Source organism: Peromyscus maniculatus, chromosome 8 (genome assembly GCF_049852395.1).
Source record: "Peromyscus maniculatus bairdii isolate BWxNUB_F1_BW_parent chromosome 8, HU_Pman_BW_mat_3.1, whole genome shotgun sequence".
NCBI classification, from domain to species: domain Eukaryota; kingdom Metazoa; phylum Chordata; class Mammalia; order Rodentia; family Cricetidae; genus Peromyscus; species Peromyscus maniculatus.
In genome coordinates, this window is record NC_134859.1 from 18,264,419 (window position 1) to 18,289,326 (window position 24,908).

The following is a 24,908-nucleotide window of genomic DNA, read 5'->3' on the forward strand; positions in this document are numbered from 1 at the left end:
CCTGGAGACAAGGTTATAGCCCTCTCTATATAAACTCTTTCACACTGCACACAGAGCTTGGCATGGCCTGGAACCCAGGGCAGACAGTGGCCATGCCAGGGACAGCGGATGAGCTGGGGACGGCAGTCATGCTGAGGGACAGCCATCAGGCTGGGGACAGCAGTCACACTGGGTACTGTGTGTGCTGGGATGGCGCCTGCCAAGAGCAGCCCCGTCCTTCAGGAGACCTGAAGCCCTGCTGCTCAGCCTGGCAGACTACAGCAGTTTCCAAAGCACAGGACAGTGCGAGTTCCAGAGGCCAGGTGAAGGGACATCAGGAAGCACATTCCCACCGGGACAGAAGAATCCTACATCTGCAGGGCACGGGATGAATCCTTTCCGAACTCAGCCTTTGATCTGCATGCTGCCAAGGCAAACCGAAAGCAGTAAAGAATACAAAGCAGACGACCAACGGCCTGCGCTCCCGGTGACCCAGCACCAGCACACACCCTTAGCTCACTCAGGAACTGCATCTGTGCAGGAATGGGAGTACTGGATGGTGGGAGGTGATGGAGCAGAACCCCAAATTTCCACAATCAAAGGGGGCCTCTGAAAGAGACCGCCAAAAATTGCTGATAAGAACTGAGTGTTTTCAGGAACTGACTGTCGGAGATGAAGGCAGGCACTAGAAACGGGACCTCACTGTCTAGGCTCCTTAGCCAGAATCCTGTCACTGATGGTGGCAATGTGTGCAGAAGAGACCAGTCCTCCACATCCCTGGCCAGAGAGGCACTGCTCACCCTTGCCCAAGAATAGGGGTGCCCGAAGCACCCCTTTGCTAGCTGAATGGAGGTTGCCCTCCACGAAGCCCTATCTAAAGACTCTTCTAGAGTTCACACCTTTCAGCACCACAGAGCTGCCAAGCACTCCAAGGGTGGCTGGTGAGACTAAGGGATGGACATTTGTACTGATTCCATTTCAACATAATAAATTCCTGTTAATCCAGGCATAGTGGCGCCTGCCTGTCATTAGCATTTGGGAGGCTGAAGCAGGAGGATAAGGAGTCTGAAAACAGGATGGGGCACAGAGTCTATCTCGAAATGAATAGACAAACAGATACAAATACAGACTTCATGCACACGGAGAGATGAGGCTCTGGAAGCTCAGGGCATTTCAAACTCCCATTCAGGTAATAAAGCCCCGCAGAGAAGCACTAGCAGCAGCTCCACATTGCGGCCCTCGGTTCACTAAAGCCTCCTTGTGAAATGGAGAGGACTGATACAATTAAGAACATACAGCTAGGATGATGAGCAGTGCTCACTGGGAGACTCCAGCTCCAGTGGGCAGCATCACAGGGCTGGAGAAGAGACGCCTCCAGAAGAGTCTTTAATTTTATACATATGGGTATTCTGCCCAGAATGTGTGTCTGTGTATATGTGTGCAGTGCCCATGGAGGCCAGAAGAGGGCATCGGATCCTCTGGAACTGGAGTTACTGATGGTTGTGAGCCCCAGGTGCTGGGCATTGAACCCAGGTCCTCCAGAAGAGCAGCCAGTATTCTTAACCACTAAGCAATCATTCCAGCTCCTCCAGAAAAGTCTGAACCCAGTGCATCCGACGCCTGCCCTGTGCTACCTCCCCAAACGGGCTTTGTTTTCTGGGGTAGCAAAGGAGAAGATGGAAGGCAGGACTTCAGTGACATCACAGGCTCCGGGGTCCCAAATCCCTCTATATCTCACCTCCCCCACAATATGTGCCTAGAACCTTGGGGATACCCCACTTCCCAGACCTCAAGGTGGGCCAGCCACTGCCAAGCACAGGCCTGAAGATGTGTGGAGCACCTGCCTCTGCTCATCATGTCTGCCCTGCCACATAGCCTCAGCTCCAAGGAGTGCTAGCAGTGAGCACCCAGAGTGCCTCGGGCTTGATTTTACCAGTATTTGTCAGAGTCTTCTGCACCAAGGAGCAGGGATCCCATCCAGATAGAGGAGTCAGGGCCTCAAGGTTTCAACATTCATAACCAGAGAGAGTAACCTTGTTGCAATTTCAGACAAGCAAGGTTCACTAAGAAAAGAGGGTTTGTTCCCTGAGGCACCGGAGAACACGGGGTTCTCTGGGGGACTTTGATACAAGAAACAAGGAGCAGATATGAACATCCTGGACCCATTGTGTGCTGAGCAGCCCGGCTGACACTGCCCTTGGCTACCTTGGCTACGTGGGAAAAGCCTTATCAGCACAGTTGGAACAGCTTTGCTCTTCACAGCTATCTGCCTACTCAGAACTAAAGATGAGGGGAAACAGCGGCAGCAGACTGATGCCCTCATGTTTCCCAGTGGATCTCCCTTTTCAGCTCTGCACGGAGCACTCAGTACGCGAGGCTAAGAACATAGGTCAGACACCGACTGGGTACTCAGGCCTCATGGCTGAAGCCACACACTCAGTATGCAAGGCTAAGTCCAGTTGTCTCCTCTTCTGTTGCTGGACTTTAGAGTTAGGTCAATTTACAGACGTACGTCCCCAGATTCTCAGGCTCCCTGACACTTGGGGGCCGCCCTCAGCCACACTCCAGTGATTGTCAGCTGGCATGGGCTGGAGGACCTGAAAGGCAGCTCTAGTTAGCTACCAGCGCCCTTTTCTATGGACACACCTCTGCGCGGCTCAGTGGGCCATAGGACACTCGTAAGACACACGTGGGGAGGAACCTGCTGCACTTCCTCCAAGTGCCTTCTCTGGTCGTACCCTCAGTATCTCCATTATTTTATTTTATTCTTTTGAGACAGGGTCTTACTATGCAACGGGGGCGGGGGGGGGGGGGCTGAATTTGCTATGGACACCCAGGTGGCCTTGAACTCACAGAGCCCTACCTGCCTCTGTCTCTCTTGTGCTGGGATTATAGGCATGCACTACCACACCCAGCCATTTTCCCCCAACATTTACTTATTTTTATTTTACATGTATAAATGTTTTGCTTGTATGCATTATCTATGTTCCACATACATGCAGTGCCTACGGAGGCTAGAAGACACTGGATCCCCTGGACCTGGAGTTAGAGGTGGTTGTTAGCCTCCATGTGGGTGCTGGGAACCAAACCTGGTTCTTCCCCGAAAGCAGTGAGTGCACTCGACCTCTGAGCCAGCTCTCCAGTCCCCAGCATCTCCACTATCATGCAGTGCGGTTGCTACAGGCAACCCAGTACCTCACCTGGGAGTCCCCAGTCCCAACCCACCCTAGCCATCCACTCTACCAGAGCCGACCTTCAGGGCTGGCCAGCCTGCTAACAAACTCTGTGGAACCCCACCCCCACCCCCACAGAGCCAGCAGCAATGCGATAGCAGCAAGTATTTAACAGTGAGGTACGGCCCCCCCGAAATGCACAGAGATACATACCCCAACACACAAGGCAAGCCCTCGCAGAGGTTTTTCTGCATGGTTGTCACTTACCAAAAGAATACCTGAAACACACACAAAAAGAAAAGCGTTAAGACGTTGATTTGGTTTTCTACGTTAAGCTAGTATGAACGGAACCCTTGTGAGCTCAGGGCAGTGTGGGCCACGGGGCACTGCTGGGAGGACCTGCCTCCAGGAGGACCAGCCGCCAGGCCCTGAGCAGGCAAAGCTGGGTGAGTGGGACAAGGCCTGCAGACCAGCAAAAGACACTGCAGAACGAGCAGAGGCAAGATCTGTCCTTCCTGTATGAAGACTGATTCTCATTAATGGCCCCTGCAAGTGTGATGCCCCAGGATCTGAAGCTCAAGGTTGCCCTGTCATAAATCACTGGCAGGGGGGCTCCGTCCAAGGAATGTGGTAGGCTCTGCGGCCACTGTGTCCTTTACCTGGAAGTCACACTGACAGATGTTTGGTGTTCTGCTGCTGGAATCCAGAGCATCACACATGTTAGGTGTGGTGCTTTGAATAAGAATGGCCCCCATAGGCTTAGCTATTTGAATGTTTAGTCACTAGGGAGTGGCAACATTGGAAAGGATTATAAGGATTAGGAGGTGTGGACTTGTTGTTGGAGGAAGTGTGTCACCGGGGTTACTGGGGGTAGGCATAAGGTTTCAAAGGCCCATGCCAGGTCATTCTCTCTCTCACCCTCTGCCTACAGATCAGGATGTAGTGCTCAGCTGCTGCACCAGCGCTTGCCTGCATGCCGCCAGGCTTCCCGTCAGAATGACACTGGGCTAAACCACTGCGTCTGTAAGCGAGTCCCCAATTACATGTTTTCTCTTCTAAGAGTTGCCAGGGCTGTGGTGTCCCTTCACAGCATAGGACAGAGACTAAGACACTAGGCAAGCCTCTGCCACTGAGCTGCACTCCCAATGTCCCCACCCCCACCCCCACCCGGCTGCCATCTAGATCAAGCATGGACACCTACCTACTCTATCGTGAAAGAAAGACATTGATACAGGTCATACATGATGAGCCCTCCAACACCATGCTGGGGGGAACGCCAGACATAAAGCCACCCACAGGAAATGCCTGGGGCGTTTAAGCACCATGGGTGTAAATGTAAAGCCATAGGCAGAAAACAGTTACTGGTCACCAAGGGCTGATGAAGGAATGACTGGATAGGCTAAGATACACGGTTCTCGTGTGGTAATGAGGATGGCTTAAACTCCGTGGCAAGGTTTTTAGAACCCTGCATACATAAAACCACTGACTTGTAAAATTTATTTTTTAATTGTTTTATTCCATTTTGAGACCGAGTCTCGCTCTCTAGCCCAGGCTGTCCTGGAACTCACTGTGCAGGCCAGGTTTGTTCTGAACTTGTGGTTCTCCCGTCTGACCGGAGCCTCCCTAGCACTGGGATTACAGGCCCATACTGCCATGCTCAGCTTGACCTGTACACAGTAACTAGTTAAACCTTACAGTGTATGAGCTACATCTCAATAAAGGAGAAAAACTGAATGGAATGTGTGCAAATGAAAGGGAGAGCCTGAGGTTGGCCCTGGGGTCTGGGCTTGCTGAGTGGGCTCCGAGCCTGGTGGTTCTGAAACTGTGTCAAGGGATTCCCAGCCTGGCAGACATCCACGCTGTTCTCATAACAACGGCTTGGTGGTGGCCGTTTGTGTTTGCGTTCGTTTGTTTGACCACAGATGCTGGAAGCAGTGAGCGCATCCCCTGAGCACACCACTGCATGTCCATGGAGGACATACTGAAGTGGACAGCACACCTGCCAGCTCATACTCACTGCTAAGCCAAGGAACACCCTATGCGAGAGGGTCTCCAATGAGGGCTGTCCCTGAACAGAGACTGGGGAAGGGCCCAGGGGTGGGGCTGGAGAGGTGGTTCAGTGGGTAAGGGCGCTTCCTCTGTAAGCATGAGGACCCGAGGAAAAGCTGGGGACAGCTGCAGGTGTCTAGAACCCCAGCACTGTGAGACAGGCGGATCCAGAGCTTGCTGGCCAGCCAGCCTAGCTGAGACCGTGGGTTGAAAGTTCCATCGGGCCTGCCCCTCCCCTGCTCTTGCTGAAGTTGCTTTTATGAGGAATTTTGTCACAGCCAGGAGAAAACTAACCAATACAGGTGCTAACCCCCTCAATCCATTTCCCATGTGGCCACACAGACACTGATCGCCACCACCATGGACTTCTCCAGCATGCCCTTGTTTGGTCCATAATCTCTCTGGCCTTGGTGGCCCTGTAAGCTCCATCAACACCTCTAGTCCTACAGGGCCACCATCAGGGCAAGGTTTGAGCCATGGCCCCAGGGTGGCGTCTGGCATAGGCTGGTAAGACTCTTTGGGTGAGGTAGAAGGGTGATGTTTTAAAAGTCAAGTCCCTCCAAAATCCATGTTCCCACTGGCTGCCCAGTGATTTCTGTCTCTGTCTCCTCAAACCTCATGGCTCAAGCAGACTGGAGCATATTCTCAAGAAGATATATATCTCCAAGCACAATCACACACTTTATTCCCCAAAGACAAAAGCCACCTGAGTGGTAACAGCAGCCTCTACAAAGGCCTAAGTGCTCAATAATACACCCCTGAACAAGCTCACCCTGGCACTTCAGTAGCCAGGAGGTAGGTGTACATCCATAGGGTTAAGTGGCAGGCTCTACTTACCAGATCTGCCCTACGTTGACCAGGGACATGTAGAGGGCCCAGAGGGAAGCCATGAGTATCATGTTGGCACAGCCAGTCACCAGGACAAAGGATGAGAGGCCCAGCCCGAGAAGAGCAAGAAGGTCCAGGTTGAAGTTCATGTTTGACCAGTCCAACAGCCACATGATGGTCGGAGCATAGCTCCAGGCACCCAAGTCGATCCTGCCCTGGAAGTACTGCTGGACATTCTTCAGGTACAGTCTGCAGGGTAGCAGGCCCTGGTCACCGATGAGGGCCTTGTTCTGATTGAAGGCCACCAAGAAGGCCACAACTGGAAGACAGAAATGCAGGAGTTGTGAGTAGGAGCAGGCTACCCCTCCACGGGCTCAGGGGATGCAAGGAGGAACTGGGTCCCTGTGGGAAGAGGAGATGCTTCATAGGCCCTCATGAGGACAAGAGACATTAGTAGGAATAGGCCCCCATGGGCACAAGTGGACATGAATGCCATCGATTTCCATGGGCACAAGGGGACACAGGCAAGAAGAGGCCCCCATGGGCACAGGAGAAAAGGCCCTTTTGGGTAACGGGATATGAAGAGGTAACAGTCCTATGGACATAATGGTATATGAGGAGGAAATGGCTCTTTAGACATAAGAAAGAATGTTCCAGTTTGCTTTCTGTTGCTGTGAAAAACACCACAACCCAAAGTAACCTAAGGAAGGAAATGGCTTATTTCAGCTTGGACTCCAGGTCACAGTCCGTCATTGAGGGAAGTCAGAGCAGAAACTCAGGCAGGAACAGTGAAGGAGCTCTCCTTACAGGCTTGCTCTCTGGCTCACACTCGCTACCTTTCTTAACACAGCCCAGGGCCACTTGCGCTGGGATGGTACCACCTACAGCGGGCTGGGCCCTGCCAGATCAATTAGCAATCATGACAGTGCCCCACAGACGAGCCCACAGGTCAGTCTCATGAGCAATTCTGCCACTGAGATTCCTTCCTCCCAGGTGACCCGAGGTTAAGTCAAGTTGACAATAAAAACCAACCAGGACAAGACAGAAGCAGGAAACAGCCCCACAGACATAAGAAGACAGAAGCAGGAAAGGCCCTCAGGGGCAGTGCATGTTTTTCACAGGAGGCTGCATACATGGCGTGGCCCCTGTGTGGTTTGAATGAGAAATGTCCTCTATAGTCTCAGGTATTTGAACACGCAGCTCTCAGCTGTTGGTGCTATTTAGGGAGGTTTAGGGGGTACAGCCTTGTTGGAGAAAGGATGAACTCAGGACAGGCTCTGGGATTAAAAGCCTCACACCATTTCCAGTCCACACTCTCTGCTTCTAGCTTGTCCCGGAGAAGGTGAGCGCTCAGCTTCTTGCTCCTGCGGCCACGCCCATCCTGTGCCATCAGGCCTCCCCACCACGATGGACTCTTAGCTCTCTGGAACCATAACACAAATATAACACTTCCTTCTATAAGTTGCCTTGGTCACAGTGTTTCATCACAACAACAGAAAAGTAACAAAGCGCCCAAGCTACACACAAGCAGCACACACCCTCTCAGGACCTTGGAGGCTCTGGAAGCCGGCATGCTGTGTGCACGCATGCATGCCATGTCTGCTCTCACACGATGGGTAAGCAAGCACACTGGCACTGCTTCCGTAAGCCTGCGCCTGGCTGTGTGTGAGCACTTGGCGTCAGCCGTCATGGAAGGTCCTAGTGACCTGGCTCCATCCACAGCACTGCTCCCCAGGGCCAGCGGCCTGGGCCACTCATGAGGTGTTAACGGTGCAACTCAAGCTCAGCCTTCGGAGTCCATTTCTAGGATCCACCCTCCACGGGGCACTTTCATTTCTTTGAGGCGCCCAAATTGTGTGTGCCAAATGTGTAGGGGGGGTGGTCAGAATAAAGAGAGAGAAAAGGAGAGAGGACTGAAATAAATGATATACAGACAGGGGAGGAAGAAATGTCTTTACTAACAAAAGATGGTCTATGTAGAAAAACCCAAAGGACCTACAAAAGTAAGACAAACCTGGCAACTGTTAGAAATAAAAAGTGAGTTATCAAGATCATGGGATAGGACATAAGGTCAGGCCAGAAGAGTCAGCTGTGTTCTTAGAAACAAGCAATGAGCAACATTGTCTAAGTCTGGAGAGGAAAAAAGGAGCCGGGCGGTGGTGGCCCATGCCTTTAATCCCAGCACCTGGGAGACAGAGGCAGGTGGATCTCTGGAGGCTAGCCTGGGCTACAGAGCAAGTTCCAGGATAGCCAGGGCTACACAGAGAAACCCTGTCTTGAAAGACCAAATATATATATGTATGTACACACACACACACACACACACACACACACACACGATGGTTCCATCTGTGGAAAACTTCAAGACACAGGAGAAAGAAAGAAGTGTCAGAATGCACGGGGAGCTAAACCATGTCCCTGGAGCAGAGAGCGGCACTCTCCATTGAACCCACCAAGTCAACAATCTCAATCAAGTAGTGAGCTCTCCTGCAGATTTTGACAAGCTGACTGTAACAGTGGATATGAAAAGGCAAAGGAAGCAGAAGAGCCGAAGTAATTAGAAGAGGGATAGAGCCGTGGCATCCAGGTTAACCACCTCCAGGACTCACTACACAAATCTACACTTATCAAGATAAGGAGAATTGGTAAAATAATGATGATGATGATGACAATGATGATGATGATGGTGAGGATGATGATGATATGATGGTGATGATGGTGAGGATGATACCACAGAATCAGTGGAGGGGAGCAGAGGGCCCAGAAGTAGACACACCAAGATCACAACAGCTGCAGCTGGACCAACTGCCCCAACACTTCCTTCCCTCAGATGCAGGCTTATTCTTCAGTGTGGCAGTATTGGAGGGCCTTTAAGATGGGGAACCTAGCAGAAGCTCACTAGACTATCCCCACTCCATCACCCTAGCTTCTTGTCCCACAAGAGTCAGCTCTCTGATGTTATCATGGTGCTATCCATTCAAAGATGGCTTGGCCGGGGCGGGGGTCACCAGAGCTACTACCACAGTGTGCTTACTTTCAGCCCCTAAACTGAGCAAAATGCAACCTTCGTCCATACCCAGGCCCATGTGACAGTACAAAAAGCAAGCTAATACCAAATCCATGTGCAAAAAGATGGCCTCAGACTTCACACTTTACATAAATATTCATCCAATGCTGGGCAGTGGTGGTGCACACCTTTAATCCCAGCACTTGGGAGGCAGAGGCAGGCAGACAGATCTCTGTGAGTTCGAGGCCAGCCTGGTCTACAGAGTGAGATCCAGGACAGGCTCCAAAGCTACACAGAGAAACCCTGTCTCAAAAAACAAAAACAAAAATCCAAAAGTCCACAGACCAAATGCAATATAGATAAAAGCCAAACTATTAGAAGCAAATATAAAAGAACATTGAGGCTGGGCCTGGTGGCTCATGCTTGTCATCCAGCACTGATGTAACTAACTGTGAGTTCAGAAAACAAAAAAGGAAAGAGAGGAAGGGGCAGTCTATGTGATTCAAGTTCAGCAGCAAAATTTTTAGATAAAATACTTAGTCCGTGGACTTCATGAAAATAAAAAAACTTTAAATGTGCAAAAGCAACTTCAAAGGAGATGAGGAGAGGAGGCACAGACTGGAGGGAAACGCTGCAACCACATATCTGATAGAGGATTCGCATTAAAGAACCCCTGAAACACGGCAGGAGGAAAATCCAAACGGAGTAAAAGATGTGAAGAGGTCTCGAGATTGTCTGCTGCGCACAAACACATATGACAAGCAAGCAGGAAAATGTGTGCAGTGCCACCATCACGGGGGAACACCAGTAAAACCAGTGAGGTTCTGGGCATGGTGGTGCATGCTTGTAACCTCAGCACTTGGGAGACAGAGGCAGATCAGCCTCAGCCATAGGAAGTTCAAGGCCAGGATACATGAAACAGTCTCTAATTTGACCAACCAAAAGGCCGAAATCTGGAAAAACCTGGCCATACAAGTGCTCTGGACTTCAGGATTGCTTATTATCACCTGGGCAGAGAGAGTGCAAAATAACAGAGTCACTATTCTGGAAGATAAGCCGGGTCCTGTACAGTTAAACGCAGACCAATGGAGCCTGTACGACCCATCATGATGCTCCACAATATGTTCAGAGTAGTCTGTTAGTAATTACTAAGAACTGGACACAGTGAAGATGCCTCTCAAGGTGGCAATAAACTACCCCATTCAGAGAGTGGGATGGCACTCCTGGGTAAAGATGCAGAAGCTACTGACTTAGCAACGCATGGATGGACAGTAAATGCAGCTTGTTCAGTTAAGAGTCTATACGGACTGCAGACTGTAAGGCTCTCCACACAAGGCATCCTGGGAAAGGCAGAGCCATCGACAGAGGCAGAAACAGGATTACAGCGGGTTTGGGGGATGGGCGTGAAGTGGCTGCCCACCTACACTAGGGGGATTTCACTGTGGTGACAGACAGCAGCACGCGTCTGTCAAAACCACAAGACAGTATTAGCACACAGACTCAGAAAAACAAAAAAAACAACCAGGGTGCTGAGGCAAGCCAGTGGGGGAGGTGGACTCAGACTAGGAGAGCCAACACCCTAACACATGTTCGATATGACCTTCCTGATAGAGAACGGCTTGATGTCTTCAGGGACAAGGACAAAGGAGTCATGCCAGGGTGGTGCTCCGGCTAGCTCTGTCCCCAGGAGTCTAAGCGAGCACACGCCGCAGGGTGTGGGTCCAAAGGGGGAGCACACAGCCTCAGGTGGTCAGAGGTGAGGCTAAGCACGGCCCATGTGCCAACCAGAGGCTAGCACACTCTTTAGTGCACTCACGGTGGGACAGAGGCAATCACATATGTGCATGATGCCCTGGTGATACCAAAACCAGCTCTGCCCACCATGAAGGTGGCAGCGGGGACCTAACAGCTAGCCCCGGGGTTTCCCATGTCACGGGGCTTCTTAGAAAAGCAACTGGCCCCAGAGCTGGGCAGGAGACCAGAAGAGACTCAGAGCTGTAAGCTGGAAAATGAGGGGCCACCCCAGCAACTGAAAGGGACATGAGAGGCAGGAGGCACACGCAAGGGAAGAGTCACCAGTGATCACAGCGGAGATAGTGAGGGCACCAAGTGCTCGGGAGCATAGACAGGCATAAGCCAGACACGAAGGAGTGCTCAGCAATGCACTCATTCTGTGAAGACACTGAAGATCCACCTCTGCCTCCCAGAGGAACCCCAAGGAGGAACTGCAGGTATCCCTCCTTAATCAGGGATGGGGTCCCTCTTCCCTTGGGTATAAACTAAGAGACCAGCAGAGATACATGCCTGGCAGACACACCTTGACCAGATGACACAGAATAGTGTGGGTGTCAGGTGAGTGTGACAAGAAAACTCTACAGTGTAGGAATCTTCCCCAAACCTATCACCTCAAGTCTAACCAGCAGGAAGCACTGGACAGAGCCAACTTGAGACATGTTCCACAGAGCATGTGGCCAGGACTGCTCCACATGGTCAACCAAGAGGACATTTGGAAGATACCAACAAGGGGACCAAAGAGACACAGAACTGATGCTGTAGGGTCCCCAGGTTGGTCCTGGCTTCTGCGAGTCCACAGTGTGTTCATTGGCTAAGTCAATGTTCCTTCAAAGCCAGCTACCAGTGACTCAGTACCTGGAAGTATGAGAGCTGGGCTCCATATCCTGTAGTCCAGGAGGCTCCTGGAGGTACCAGAGCCCCAGCACAAGGCTTCCCATGCCCTTGCCTTCACCATAGAGCAGAAGGGTCCACGTCCACCTGCCACTGCCTCTCCAGGCAGCTCAGAAGATACACACAGCCCATAGCTACATGGGCAACAGCAGCTTCTTCTGTACCAGCAAGATGATGTGCGCATGGGTGCACGCATAGGTATAAGAACCTCCAGCAGATTGCCACACAGGTGCATCTGCAGGCAGAGGGAGTGGAGAAGACACCTGCTCAGTCACCTCACCCAAGCACCATCCTCACCCCACTGGGCACACACACCGCTTTCCATGCACAGCCCTCAGCCGGGAGGCTACAGTACTGAGTGTCCTTTTCGGGGTATAGAAGAGAAAGGAGATCTGGTACCCCCCGTTCATCGCTTTCAAAAAGTGGCCCTAAGACACGCAGCACAGGAAACCACTTACTTACCAGGAAACAATGGCAATAAATGGGCTTGCAAATAGGAAGCCCTGTGTGAGTGTCACCTCCTTGAACAGCTGAGAGGGAAGAGAAAGAGCACCTCAAACGCCCAAGACCTCAGAGCAGAACCAAGCACCTACTCTTGGGCATGCCCAGCTCCCAAGGAGGAAAGCCCAAATCACTTTTAAGGAAGGCCTGCAAAGACCTCCTAGGTGGAAACATGCCCTAGTGAGATTCTGGGTTCAATTGCAGCAGACGCTCGCTCTTTCAATCTCTTTCTCTCTCTCTGTATGTGTCTGTGTGTCTCTGTCTATGAGAGAGAGAGAGAGAGAGAGAGAGAGAGAGAGAGAGAGAGAGAGAGAGAGAGAGAGAGCGCTAAAATGAGGCATCTCTCTTCTCTCCTTTTCAGACCCCCTGCTATAACGCTGTCTGTTGCCGCTCTTGCTGACAGTGGCTAAACCCCAGGCCTTAGCACTGCAGGCCCAAACGCCTTCCCTCAGTGTTAGGAACAGAGGGTGGTGTCTACCTTCCAAGCACATAGTAGGACAAGCGGAGTCTGACTCCAGGCCTGTGCTACCCGGAAGTGGAAAGAGGTACAGCCCACGAATGCCAAGAACCAAGAGGACAGGCTATCAAGGCTGCTTTCTGTTTTCCTCTCTTCGGCTGGGACCATGTGGAAATGAGGACAAGTGGGCAAGCAGCTGCAAGGAGCACTCATGACCAATACTTGAGACCTATGCCTATGCCAGGTCAGGGTTCCAGTCACTTCCACAGTTAGTTCCTGCCCTTGGTGTCTTCATCACACTCAGGGAGAGCAATAGGTTGACAGAATAAGCACTGCCCCACACTCCAGACACCGCAATCTCACAGCTGAGGCTGGCAAGTCCTGTCCCATGAGTCTTCATGTCCAGAACCCGCCCTTCTGAGAGCAGCAGGAGATGGATCTCATCAGTTTCCCAGTGTCCCTTCTGCAGCCTGGGCCTCCTGGGTGTTCCTTAGGGTTCAAGAAAGACACTGCTCAGGAGCGAGCCTGGTGCACAAGACCTGGTCCCTGGGGACAGTAAAGGGAGGGCAGAGCTGAAGCCAAGGGCCTGCCACCCACAGCACAGCTGTTGACTGTTGTGGACTATTTAACTGTGTAGAGATGTGTTAATGTGTTTATGCTGAGGACTCCTACTTTAACTGTGTAAAGGTGTGTTACATTCGTTTTTTGCTGCATTTGTTTAACAATGTAAGGATGTGTTACACTTGTTTCACCTTGCCTGCCTAAAGCACCTGATTGGTCTAATAAAAAGCATAATGGCCCCTTTTTTCTGTTTCCTCTCAGCTGTCTGCTCTGCCCCGTCCCTCTGCCAGGCCTGGCTTCTCAGTCCTATCCCCTCTTCTCTCTAATAAAGCCCATTCTAACTGTTAAAAAAAAAAAAAGCATAATGGCCAATAGCTAGGTAGAAGAGCAATAGGGGGGGCTGGCGGGCAAAGAGAACAACTAGACAGAGAAATCTAGGCAGAAGGAGAAGAAAAGAAGAAGAAAAAAGGGGAGAAAGAGGAGGAGGAGGAGGAGGGGGAGGGGGAGGAGGAAGGGGAGGAGGAAAAAGAGAAGGACACACCCCAGCCAGAAGCCAAGCAGCTAGACACAAGAAGCAGTGAAGAAAGATATACAGAAGAAAAGAAAGGTAAGAAGTCCTGAAGCAAACCGTAGATGAAAAGAGAGAAACAGGTTAAGTTATAAGAGCTAGCGGGACAAATGTAAGATATGGCTGAGCATGCACAACTAATAAGTTTCCATGTCATGATTTGGGAGCTGGGTGGTGGTCCAAAAAAAGAAAGCCTGATACAGCTCACTGAGCCAAACATTGAATACATTCTCTCCCATGTGGGTCACAATGATGTCACTGGACGGACAAACACACACACTGTGATGCATGAATGAGGTGCACAGCAGTTGACACATTAGTGCCTGCTCAACAGGGCGAGTGTCCTGGGGGACTGGAGGCCACTTTTCAGGGTGACAAGCAAATCTTCAAGTGGCTTGGGCGGTCCCTGCAGGAGAACTGCTCTCAAGTACCGACACGCCTCAGCTTCCACGGTTTTCCCGCTGCAGCCGCTCTGGGAGATGGAGTTATGCACACCTGCCCTTGTGGAGCTCACCCTTGCCATCCGCTCGCACACACCGGGACTGCCGTGGAAGGACTCACACACCAGGTGGAGTGCACGAGCCTGGGGCTACCAGGCTGCCTCTGGGTCTGGTTTTGAGGCATCACTGGCAGGCCACACAGTGCTATTATTACTCATCCAGTTTTCTGACCAACGTCTTCATGAAAGTCTTTATTATTTATCTCTGACAGAGTCTTGCTACTGTGTAGCTCAGGCTGGGCTCAGACTCCAGACTCTCTTCCTCTGCCTTTCCAGTGCAGGGATTATAGGCAGCGGATGCATTTGACACAATATGCATAAGGAAAGACCTGTAGATCCCACTCTCCTAAGAGGGGGAAATCTCAGAAAGCACTTGGCTGTATTTAATTACAAATCTATCCATAGGAGAAGAATTGCCAAATCAACATTCAGGCGAAATAGCTGGACTGCTTATCACTTTGAAGGGACCTCAGAGTATAGCTCATAGTCCAGTGAGAGCTAGAACTTTTTAGAAGCAACTACATTTGGGACTGCTGCTTGCCCAGGGCCATCACAACTACTAAGAAAACCATAACACAGGAAGATGGAAACCTAAAGAGTGCATCCACCTCAGGTACACACGGGATAAGAAAGAAAAGGACATCACACAAACATGCTGAGCAGCAGCTGGAGATCTCTGCCTTTTGCCTCAAGCTGAAGCTCTTGTGTTGACCAAAGGCAGCACCTGCTCACCCAAGAGCCTCTGAGTCTCTCTGCAGCGGAGCGTCCTCAGCCCAAAGCCACCAGCTACCACTGTGCTTTCCAATATCCATCTTGAAGACTCCCTTCATTTTGCTCTGAGGGTGCCAGTACTAACCTACCCATGATTCCTTAGGATTGCATGGGATAGAACAACGGAAGTCTGGGTATTTTTTCCACTAACTTTAGAGAGAATGAGTGGAACCCAGGCAGACAACCCCACAGGGACCATCTGGTTAAGAACTCTAGTTCTCTGCCCTAGGAAGTGGCCAGGCTGCCACACAAAAATGCACATGAACCTGACTCCTCCATAGGAGAGCCACATGGACACAGCAAAAAGCCTCAGAGGTGACTCTTCTTAAAAATGGCCAATGTGCACCATGCACAAGCCAGGCAGGGTGACTGGCTTGTCAAGCACTGCCATTCCAGCCTTGCTCTGGCCCTGGGGACTTATTTAGCACTCCTTACCTTTGCCCTCCTTAATAAAGGCTAGGCTATGTCTACCAGTGTTCCCATGGTCCCAGGGCCACCCCCTGGGTATTAGGAATCAAGGTGAGGATTTGAAATCCACAGCTGCTTCCACCAGCCAGCTGTCCATAGGTTTTAAGCATGAACTATGTATGATAGCCACAGGAAGGCCAGGCCCAGTGTAAGCAGGACAGGCTCTCAACCAGCTGGGGAGTCAGGCTTCACCTACAGTGAGTCGTTCAGAGCTGGCCCTGTATGACATCTCCTGGCCCACTTCTCTGTGGGTAGGAATAACGGATGAGCTGATAGTAAAGAAACCTCAGTGTCCAGTGCAGTGGTGCACACCTTTAAACTCAGCACTCTAGAGGCAGAGGCAGGCAGATCTCTCTGAGCTCGAAGCCAGCCTGGTCTACAGAGCTCCAGGGCAGTCAGGGCTACACAGAGAAACCCTGTCTCAAAACAAAACAAAACGGAAAAGAAAAACATTAGCATGAGCGCCAGTTCTCTGGGTTCTGCTTTTCCTGAAATGAAGGAGGCTCCTAAGGACTCCTCAGGCTCAGGAGTGGGACGTTAGGCATGTGTGGGACATTGCAATCGGCTCTGCAGGCCCGCAGAGCCAGAACCTAGGCAGAACCTGGGAGTCCTTCCAGAGTTGACCTGGCTGAGCCTCGGGAGCAGGTACACACACCTACCCTGCCAATGAATCTGGTTAGACCCTTGGCCCTTTGCCAGGTGCCCTTCCAAGATGTCCAAATTGGGGCTGCTGCACCACCACCTTTGGGTCCAGTGCCGGGGGCGGCTGGCACAAGGCAAAAGTGCCAAGGCTATGTCTAAGTTGCAGGCTAGATCCTCATCTCCCCTAGGCCTTCGGAACAGAATTACATAGCACTGTCTCTCACCACTCCCAGGGAGAACGCAGGAGTGCATGGGGATGCCTTCGCCTCTTAACCTGTGCTCAGTGGGGCTGTGTCGAGCCAGGTGGGGTTGGGGGTCTCAAGGACGTGCCGAGGGACCTGACCTAAGTTTAGGCACCCATGGAATGGGAAGTAAGAAGGCGGGGTCCAGGAGCTCACAGAAGGGCAGGATTGTTGGGGTGGTGCAGAGTCCCAGAAGCGTACAGAGGGGCTAGCAGGAGTCCGGAAGCGAGCAGGGGTTGGGACAGGTCACAGGATGCCGGCGACAGCCCGCGCCCACAGGACACTCACAGTATATGAAAGCGAGGGCCTGCAGGAGCACGACTCTGGTCAGCCAGAAGGTGCCAGTGCGCAGCCGGGCTGGAGAGCCCACGGGATCGCGAGCAGGAGTGGGTGGCGACGCCGGACTCTGATCCTCATCTCCGACCTTCCGTTTCCTCAGCGACCCCTCGGGCGCAGCCATTACCAGGCTATCTGGGCGCATGCGCACGGAGGTCCCGCCCCCACTTCTGGAAAGTGACACATGCTCCCCTGGACGACACGCCTACCACTTGCAGCCAACGCCCACGCGCCACGCCCTCTCTGGGCGGTCTCGCCTAGCGGTGGGCGTCTCCGTGGTAGCTCAAGCGTGTGCAGAGCATCAGGCACCAGGGGAAGAAGCGCCTGGAAGGAGCCTGTGGATCCTCACTCTGCAGCAGGGAAGGCCAGGCCTGTGGCAGCGGCAGGGCAGGTCCTTCACCCTGCGCTCCCAGGCTGCCCGCCGCCCAGGAAGGCGCGAAGTATACAGACAGAAACGGGAACAAGCCTGAAAATCAGCCTGGAGCCTCCAGCTTCCTGTCCTACCTAAATCTCCTTTTCTATGGTTCTCAAAGACCCCAGGAGACAAGTGGCGCTCCTCCAAGGATCTGAGAATGGATCTCAAGCGATGTATGTGGCCAGAGGGCCATCAAGGAGTCAGAAGGGGAAGACTTTACCGACCAATGGCCTGAGCAGAATCCCCAGGAGACACACCTGCGACTCTGCTTTTATGTTTTATTTACTAATTTTTTAGGAGCTCATAGTGGCCTTGAACTGTCATTTCAACGACAACAAACAGTCCTCATGACTCTGTTTTCCTCGGTACTGGTATTACAGTACCTGGTAGCAACTCTCCTTTTTCATGTGAGGGGCCACTCAGGCCCTGCACACAAATGATACTGGAGAGGTGCTCTGCGGCAGAGGAGAAAAGGTGTGTGCCAGGCCATGGCACCACCAGCCCGAGGGGGCCTCAGGCAAACTACGGGCCTCTCGGGAACAGCTGGTGTAGCTGCAGGATTTCCTTTATTCATCTTTCAGAGCTCTTTACCTATTAAAGATCGTGTGCCTCTGCGAATTATCTCTACTATTTTTAATACTTTGTCTTTAGTATCTCCTTTTTGCTCCTGCTGTTTTGACATATAAATTACCAATGTTTGCATGGTCCAACAACCTATTAGTGTTGATTCCCTCCATACCCACAGTGAGCCTCTCCTGGGTCAGGACTGGGGTGCAGCTGCTGGGACTCTTCCCAGCCTCCAGTCTCCCTGATTCTGGAGTACTAGCATATAAATACATCTATAAAGTGTTTGGGTTTTTTTTAGTTTCCTTTTATTTTTCTTCAGAAACACTCCCTTGGGAGCCCAGCTGTGAAGTATGCTCCATACAGATGTTGCAATGGATAATACAAATACTTCCCACCTGCCAGGCCTCCCACAGGCCAGCATCTGCCCAAGATCTCAAAACTTGAGAGACTGAAGGAAGAAACCTATGTATCCTGTATCCAGGTCCTTCCATAGGAACCCTTGCCCCTGCCCCTCCTCACTGGCATGTGCCAGGCTTGGGATGGGCCAGCTGAGGCATTTAGGGAAGGCAGCTCAGGCCTGCACAACTTCCCCAGGTAATTTCTGGAAGCCAGCGCTGTGCAGGGGATGGAAGGAGAGGAAGGACAGGTCACACCTGACCCTGGGTGCTGCTGCTCAGGTGGGGACCATCCTCACAAAGGGCTCTTTGTCCTCAGCTTCCCCTTGCAGTGGTAACATTGTCCTCCCTGCAGAAGGGCACAATGGGGCATTGTGCAGAGCATAAAATGGCCCTCTTGTTCCAGCATCCAGCGCTCCAGCTGGGGCTGGGACTCAGCTCTAGGCTTCCTCCCTGGGTTTGCCCACAGTGGGCGAGGCCAGCTGAAGGGTCTGCAGGGAACTAACTCATGTCCTCGGTGGCTCAAGTTTCTTGCCCCTGGCCTGCCTTCTTGGGATGCTGTCTGGAACTGGCTTTCAAGCAGGTCACACAGGGCAGAGTTGAGCCAAGCAGAGGTTAGAGTCTTGCCTATTTCTGACCCAAATTTAATAAGCAGTACACCGGGAAGCTGGGTATGATGGTGCATACCTGTGATCCCAGTACTGACGGTGCTGAGTGAGGCAGGAGGGTTGCAGCCAGTTTGAGCTAGCCTGGGCTGAACAGTGAGACTCTGTTTTAAAAACTGAAACAGCACTGGTGTATTATTCACCCACAATGAGGAATGAAGTTGAACATGCTGCCGTATGGATGGACTCTAAATCCTCGAGTGGAGACACGTCAGACACGTTGTAGGAAACCTGTAGAAGAGGCATTTGCATTATGAAAGATGAAACCGTGGTTTCAAGAGGTGGGGGAGAGAAAGGGACATGGGGGGGACGCCTTCTGGGGTGCTTTGAAATTAGATGGATACATGACATGCTAATGTCCTATGTGCCCCTGAATCCTTTGGTTTATGTGAATTTCAGTTCTCTCTCTCTCTCTCTCTCTCTCTCTCTCTCTCTCTCTCTCTCTCTCTCTCTCTTTCTTTCTTTCTCTCTCTCTCGATGCAAGTCTCATTATGTAGCTCAGGCTGGCCTTGAACTTAAAGCCATCCTCCTGCCTTTGTCTCCCCAGAATCAGAATCACAGATGTACATCGCTTCACAGATATATACCTAGCTTCAATGAAATTTTTTTAAAAAAGTAAACAAAAACTATGAATGAGCCCCTTAAGTGGGATGCTTCACGATCACCTAGAAGGCACCGCTCCTACTTGTCAGAGTAAGTTGTGGCTTATACCACACTTTGTGTGTGTGTGTGTGTTGAACATCTGGCAGCTGAGCTCCTAGATCTACACTCAGCTGTGCTCCACATAGAAAGCAAAACCTAGACAGAGCTAGGCAGCTGGAGGCTCATGTACAGGAGAGGGCCCCGGGGGGCCCTGAGATTTGCTCCTGTCCCTTTAGAGGCCACCAGCGTGACGCAGGCTTCTAAACATCACTTTTAGCCAAAAACTACACAAACAGTCAAGCTGGCAGGCCAGAGGGAACTAAGATGAGGAATGGCTACCCTGGGGATTCTGGCAAAGAGCTCCAGAAACAGGGCGGGAAAGTGGGGAGGGGGCCAAGAGGGACTGCCAGCTCAGGCCCCGGCTGGTGTCTCTGGAGGTTCGGGGCTCACCCGCTCCTAGTGGATCCTGTGCCCTAGCTCCCTGAGGCCTCCAGCACAGTGGCTGAGATGGGGATGGGGACGGGGCACACTGCCCGCCGCTAGCTGGCAGCTCTCCCAGCAGCTGTGGGACGGCTTCACAGAGGAATGAGCCCCCTGTCAGCACCTCGTCCAGCTGTCCCCAGGCACCCCAGCCCAGCAGTCCCCACTGTCTCGGGGCCATTGTCCCTGACATGCAGGCGCAGCTGTCTCTGGCTCCCCAAGAACCCAGCTTGGGCTGAATATAATTGTGCACCCTTCATTTACCCCAATTTTTCATGTCTTGAAGTCTGCTTGTGGAAGCGGGGCAGGTTCCACATCTGTTGCCTTCTCCTAGAAGAGTGGTCAGTTGGGCTGGTCCCCCCGCCCCCCCCCCCGCCCCCCCCCCCCCAGAGACTGTCCACTGGCCAAAACCCGTCAGAGACCAGCAGGTGCGGCAGTGAGCAGGTGTCTTGCCATTTGCTGGCTGGACTGAAGCTGTGACTCACAAGTGGCTGTTCTCTTGGCTGCTGTACCTCTTCTACTGCACCCTCAGCTCCCCCTGAACCCCAGGGAGATGAGGCCTTGAGTGCCAGCAGCAGCTGTGACTTCAAGCTAGCATGGAAGTAAAATGTCTGGGGTAGGGCGCTATGGCAGAACACAGCTCTGAGCTGTGTTCCGAACTGGGAGAATTCTTGGAAAGCCCCAGCCCAGAGGTCAGAACCCAGAGGCCTATGGGCTGGACTCTGCCCACAGAGCTGTATGTACTGCCACTCACTGTATCAGCCACGAATGCTGCCCAACAAACAGCCCAAACCACAGTGTATGCCCTACTGCGACCTAACTGAAACCTCCCTCACCACATTCAGGGCAACAAATGCAAACCAGACAGCCGAAAGCCATTTAGTGGTGTGTTTAATTTGCCCCAGGGCACTGATAGGTATCTGGAACTTTCAATCATGGCAGAAGAGGTTTGGGCTGTAGGGACTACTTTGTTACGTTTTTATTCTAAGTCACCATTTGCTGTACTGTTTATTCCGGAAACAGGGTTCTGCTGAGTAAAGTGGCCACTGTGGACACCATGGATGGGCAGGAAGCCTTGCCGGATCGGAGGAGTGGAGCTTGAGAGGATGAACACTGGAACCAAGTGAGTCCCCGCCAACGTCTGCTCCAGACCCTCATTTCTCATTTCCGGGAAGTTCAGTACTCACAGGATTCTGGCATGGAGTAGGTGATGGGGAAAGGCTAGGTTCAGGGTGATGTGGGGTCCCCAGCATGAGCACCAGGCATGGGGCTGGAGATCCAGCATCTAGTGTCAGAATGAGCCTAAGTCCAGCTTAGCCTATGCTGACACTCTGTCACCAGACTTCACCATCCCAGCAACAGATGCTGACACCTTTGCTGAGGGCGGCATGGGGTTCACTTCCACCCAGGAAAAGCTGCTTGAGCACCCTGGGGACCCTACTGAGGATGGCTTTGACTTCCAAATGCTCTGTGCCAAGGAGGAAGTACCAAGACCCTCTGGATACTGTTGGGAGTCAGCTCCACCCAGGGCCCTGATAGGGTGAAGGAGGGAGTCCAACTTGAAATTCGGGGACCCAGGAGCACCAGAGGCAACGGGACAAAGCAGTAGAAAGCTGTTCCCAACACGTCTCTGGCCTCTGCACACACCTGTCACGTTGCAGAAGATAAGTGTTGGACTCCACTGCCTGGGTTAAAATACAACCCCTTTCCAGAATCCTTTCAAACCGAGACTATCCCAGCAGGGGGTCCCAAGAGCCATCAAACACCAAAGATGCTGCTAGGCTGGAGGGAGCATGCTCACCCCTCCCCGGAGCCAGAGGCAGGCCGGGGACACACAGTGCAAGAGGGCATGACACAGGAGTGGGCAAATGTGGTATGGCAGGAGAACTGCTCCGGTAGGTCTGAGAGATGGACCGTGGGGCAGCAGAGAGGGGTAGGTACCGACATCAGCAGCTCAGAATAGAGATGACCATCCTATTGAGGGACTAGCTCTGACCCCAACTGCAACTTCCACTGCAGCCAGCTCTGACACTGTCCCTGAGACCACTGAACGAAGAGGGGCTGGGAGACTGAGGGCTTGGCCTAGTGCCCTGAGCATGTTACTGGGAGGCCAGCCCTCCGGAAGTGACAAGTAGATCCACTGAGGCCCTCTCCTGCCTCTGGGAACACAGTGGGCAGGGCAACAGTCTACAGGAGCCCTGCAGGAGTTCACCCTTCGCTGCCTGCTCATTTTGTTTCTTCCAGGCCAACGTCAGCAATTAAAAATCTCCATGGCTGGGATGCCCTGCCAGCTGCCCAAAGTACAGCTCTGGATGCAGGGGCAGAGGGAGAAGAACCAGGCCAGGGCTGAGGACACATAGCCCACCTGAGGTTTACAGACCTACTCAATCACCCCCGCTCCCCCAGCTCCAGAGCCAATGGTCCAGGAATGGGCACCTGGACTAAGTTTAGCCAATGAGATCCTCACTCTAGAACTGCAAAACCCACATGATAACGGGGAAGTTCCAGGCCAGGGCAAGGTCATGCAGACTGGGGCAAAACTAGCACCAGTCAAGGAGGAGGGTGGGGGCAGAAGAACAGTGAACAGGAGGAGGAACTGGTCCACACCTGGACAAGGTCCAGTGGCCCACAAGGTAAATGGAGAGGCGGTCCCTATAGTTTCCATGCAAGCGTTAAAGAATTGCAGATTCCTGCATTATCGTTACTGCCTGTGCCATTTGGGGCTGCAGGGCCTTCGCACGGGATGCCACCCACAGGGGCTACTCTTTTCTCCCTTCATAGAAGCCACAAACTTCAGATCTCAGCTGAACCACCACATCCTTGAGATTTCTGGGACCACCCTTCTGAAAGTCTCCTTCCCGACAGGGTGCATCTCAAGAGAGGGCTAGCTGGCCCCTTGTCCCCAACACTAGGATTTCCAGGTCAGGGACTATGAAGCAGGGTCCTGACTATTTGGTCCTAAGGAGGCCATGGCACGAAGCTGTGTTTAATCAGTCCTAGGGAACTCATAAAACCCACCCTGAATAGCTTTCTTCCCAGAAGCCACGGCTTCATGTCTGTTCAGGGTCTGCCTAGTGGCTGATGATGTGAACCAGTCAGCTTGAAAGGAATCTGAAGACCTGGAGGATGTGCTGGCCTTTCAAGAGGACCCAACAATAGCCTGGCATGGGCCTGGAGCAACACCTGTGGGGCCACAGCTTGTACTGGGCTCAATTCTGAACACAGCCTGGAAGAGCTCAGGGCACTATGTGTGTGCCAATGTCCCGGGCAGGGCTGGGTCAGCTCCTGGCAACCCATAGTGGCCTATACCTGCATAACTAACAGGGGCTGGCCACCAGTCCTCTGGGCATCAGGGAGTCACTAGAGCCTCCAGTGATGGGAAGCTCCACCTCCTTTCTTCCTAGGGTCCAAACAGTCTGGGGATCTGAGAAGTGAGTATATTATGGCCCCACCAGTGGGGGCCAGAAAGAAGCTGCACTTCTGGGGTACCCAATAAGAACTCAGTTTTGTGTTTTCTTAGTCAAGTGGAGGCCTGAGGGCATGGGTCCATGGAGGTACGGGTTGGGACCCGAGACCTTAGGGGTCAGGTCTGTCTCCATCCTCAGCTACGCCTCTTAGACTTCTTTTGCTGGTATGGATGGCGCTATGACAGTGCATTAGACAGCGCGCGTGGTGGTGGTGGTGGTGGGGTCTTTATGCCTCCAAGACACTTCTTTTCCCAAGAGGTGGGAGCCTAAGTGGAGGGAACCTCAAGGGAAAGGACAGCCGCTGCAGATGTATAGGGAAGGGACTTTCTTGGCAGGTGACAGTTAAGGTAAGGGTAGAGTTCAGCAGACAATGGCACCCAGCTCTCCACCCACTCAATACACACGCGCGTGCGGCACAACTAGAATAAGGTCGCAACTAAGGTAGCCTCTCTTCCTTAGCGGTCCCCTCAGCAGGTGGCAGGGACTTGGACCTCCTTCTTCCAGGCAGGAGCTATAGATGCCCCAAGGCTACAATTGCACAGCACTGGCCCTTTCCAGGGCTGCAGGGAAAGCCTAAGGTTGGGATCCCAGACCAGGAGATTAGGGCACCACTCATGCCTTGGCTGGAGCTGGGGATGGGAGGCCAGACCTGCGCTAAGCGCAATGGGACACCCAACCCCATAAACTTCCCAATTGGATATTATTATTATTATTTTTTTAGGGAAAAGGAGCCCCTGAGGCGGCACAGCAGGGCCCACGGTTTTTCTCTGCCACTGCATCCACTGGTTTGGGAAACAGGCGGCCTCGTTTACGGTCACCTGGCTCTCGAGAGTCACAGCTTAGGGTGGCAGGTACGACGCCTCCGTTGAGTATGGCGAGAGAATCCCAGTGGCCCTTGGAGACCTCCCGGCCAGGAGCCAACTCGCGGGGGCGACCTCGGGCGCGGCTCGGAGTGGCGGTTTGGCGCTGGCCTCAGGAGAAACGTCCCCTCTCCAACCCTGAGCGCTCTCCTCCTTCTCTCCAGGCGCCGAGGCGAAGTGGCCCGGCGTGGCCTCCGCCTCCGCCAGACCACCCAGGCCCGCCCGCCAGGGCCTCTGCGCCCCCGCCGCAGGTCATACCCGGAAGGACCTGGGCCCCCGCGTCCGGCCGGACCATCCGCCGACCGCCCTAGGGACTCAACAGCCCCGGCCTGCGCAGCCCCGCCCAGCGCCCCCGTCCTCCCACCTTTGTCCGGCCCCGGGGTCCTCCAGCTCACCTAGGTGCATGAGTTACCAGGGTCACCTGGTGGCTCCTGTCATTGCGCCACCCTCAGGGCAGAACCCAGATTTGTTTGAAATAGCGGATTCGAGCCTCACAGTGGAGGGAGGGATGCTGGGCTCAGGAACCCTGTGGATTAGCATCCTCGCCAGCCGCCCGAAAGTCAAGTCACGCTGCAGAGAACCCGGCGCTGGGCAGTCAGTCACCCTTAGCCTCTGACCCTGCCTCAATCGAGGGATCAGGCTGCAGGGCGC

The 24,908-nt window shown here is 52.8% G+C and overlaps 1 protein-coding gene across 2 annotated transcripts in view; it reads right to left on the reverse strand.

Annotated features, from left to right (window-relative positions):
• Lmf1 (lipase maturation factor 1) overlaps positions 1-16,929 on the reverse strand; it is an 85,987-nt gene extending 69,058 nt beyond the window's left edge. The window contains exons 1-3 of one of the 2 annotated variants that reach the window (XM_006978805.4): positions 16,719-16,929; positions 6,039-6,348; positions 3,420-3,430 (exon numbers count right to left, since the gene is read on the reverse strand). In XM_006978805.4, the coding sequence (XP_006978867.1) occupies positions 3,420-3,430; positions 6,039-6,348; positions 16,719-16,911 (514 nt within the window). In that variant the 5' untranslated portion in view covers positions 16,912-16,929. Of the gene's footprint in view, positions 1-3,365; positions 3,431-6,038; positions 6,349-16,718 lie in introns of both variants that reach the window. The other variant, XM_076578130.1, reaches the window with a different exon arrangement.
• Positions 16,930-24,908: the final 7,979 nt, after the last annotated feature.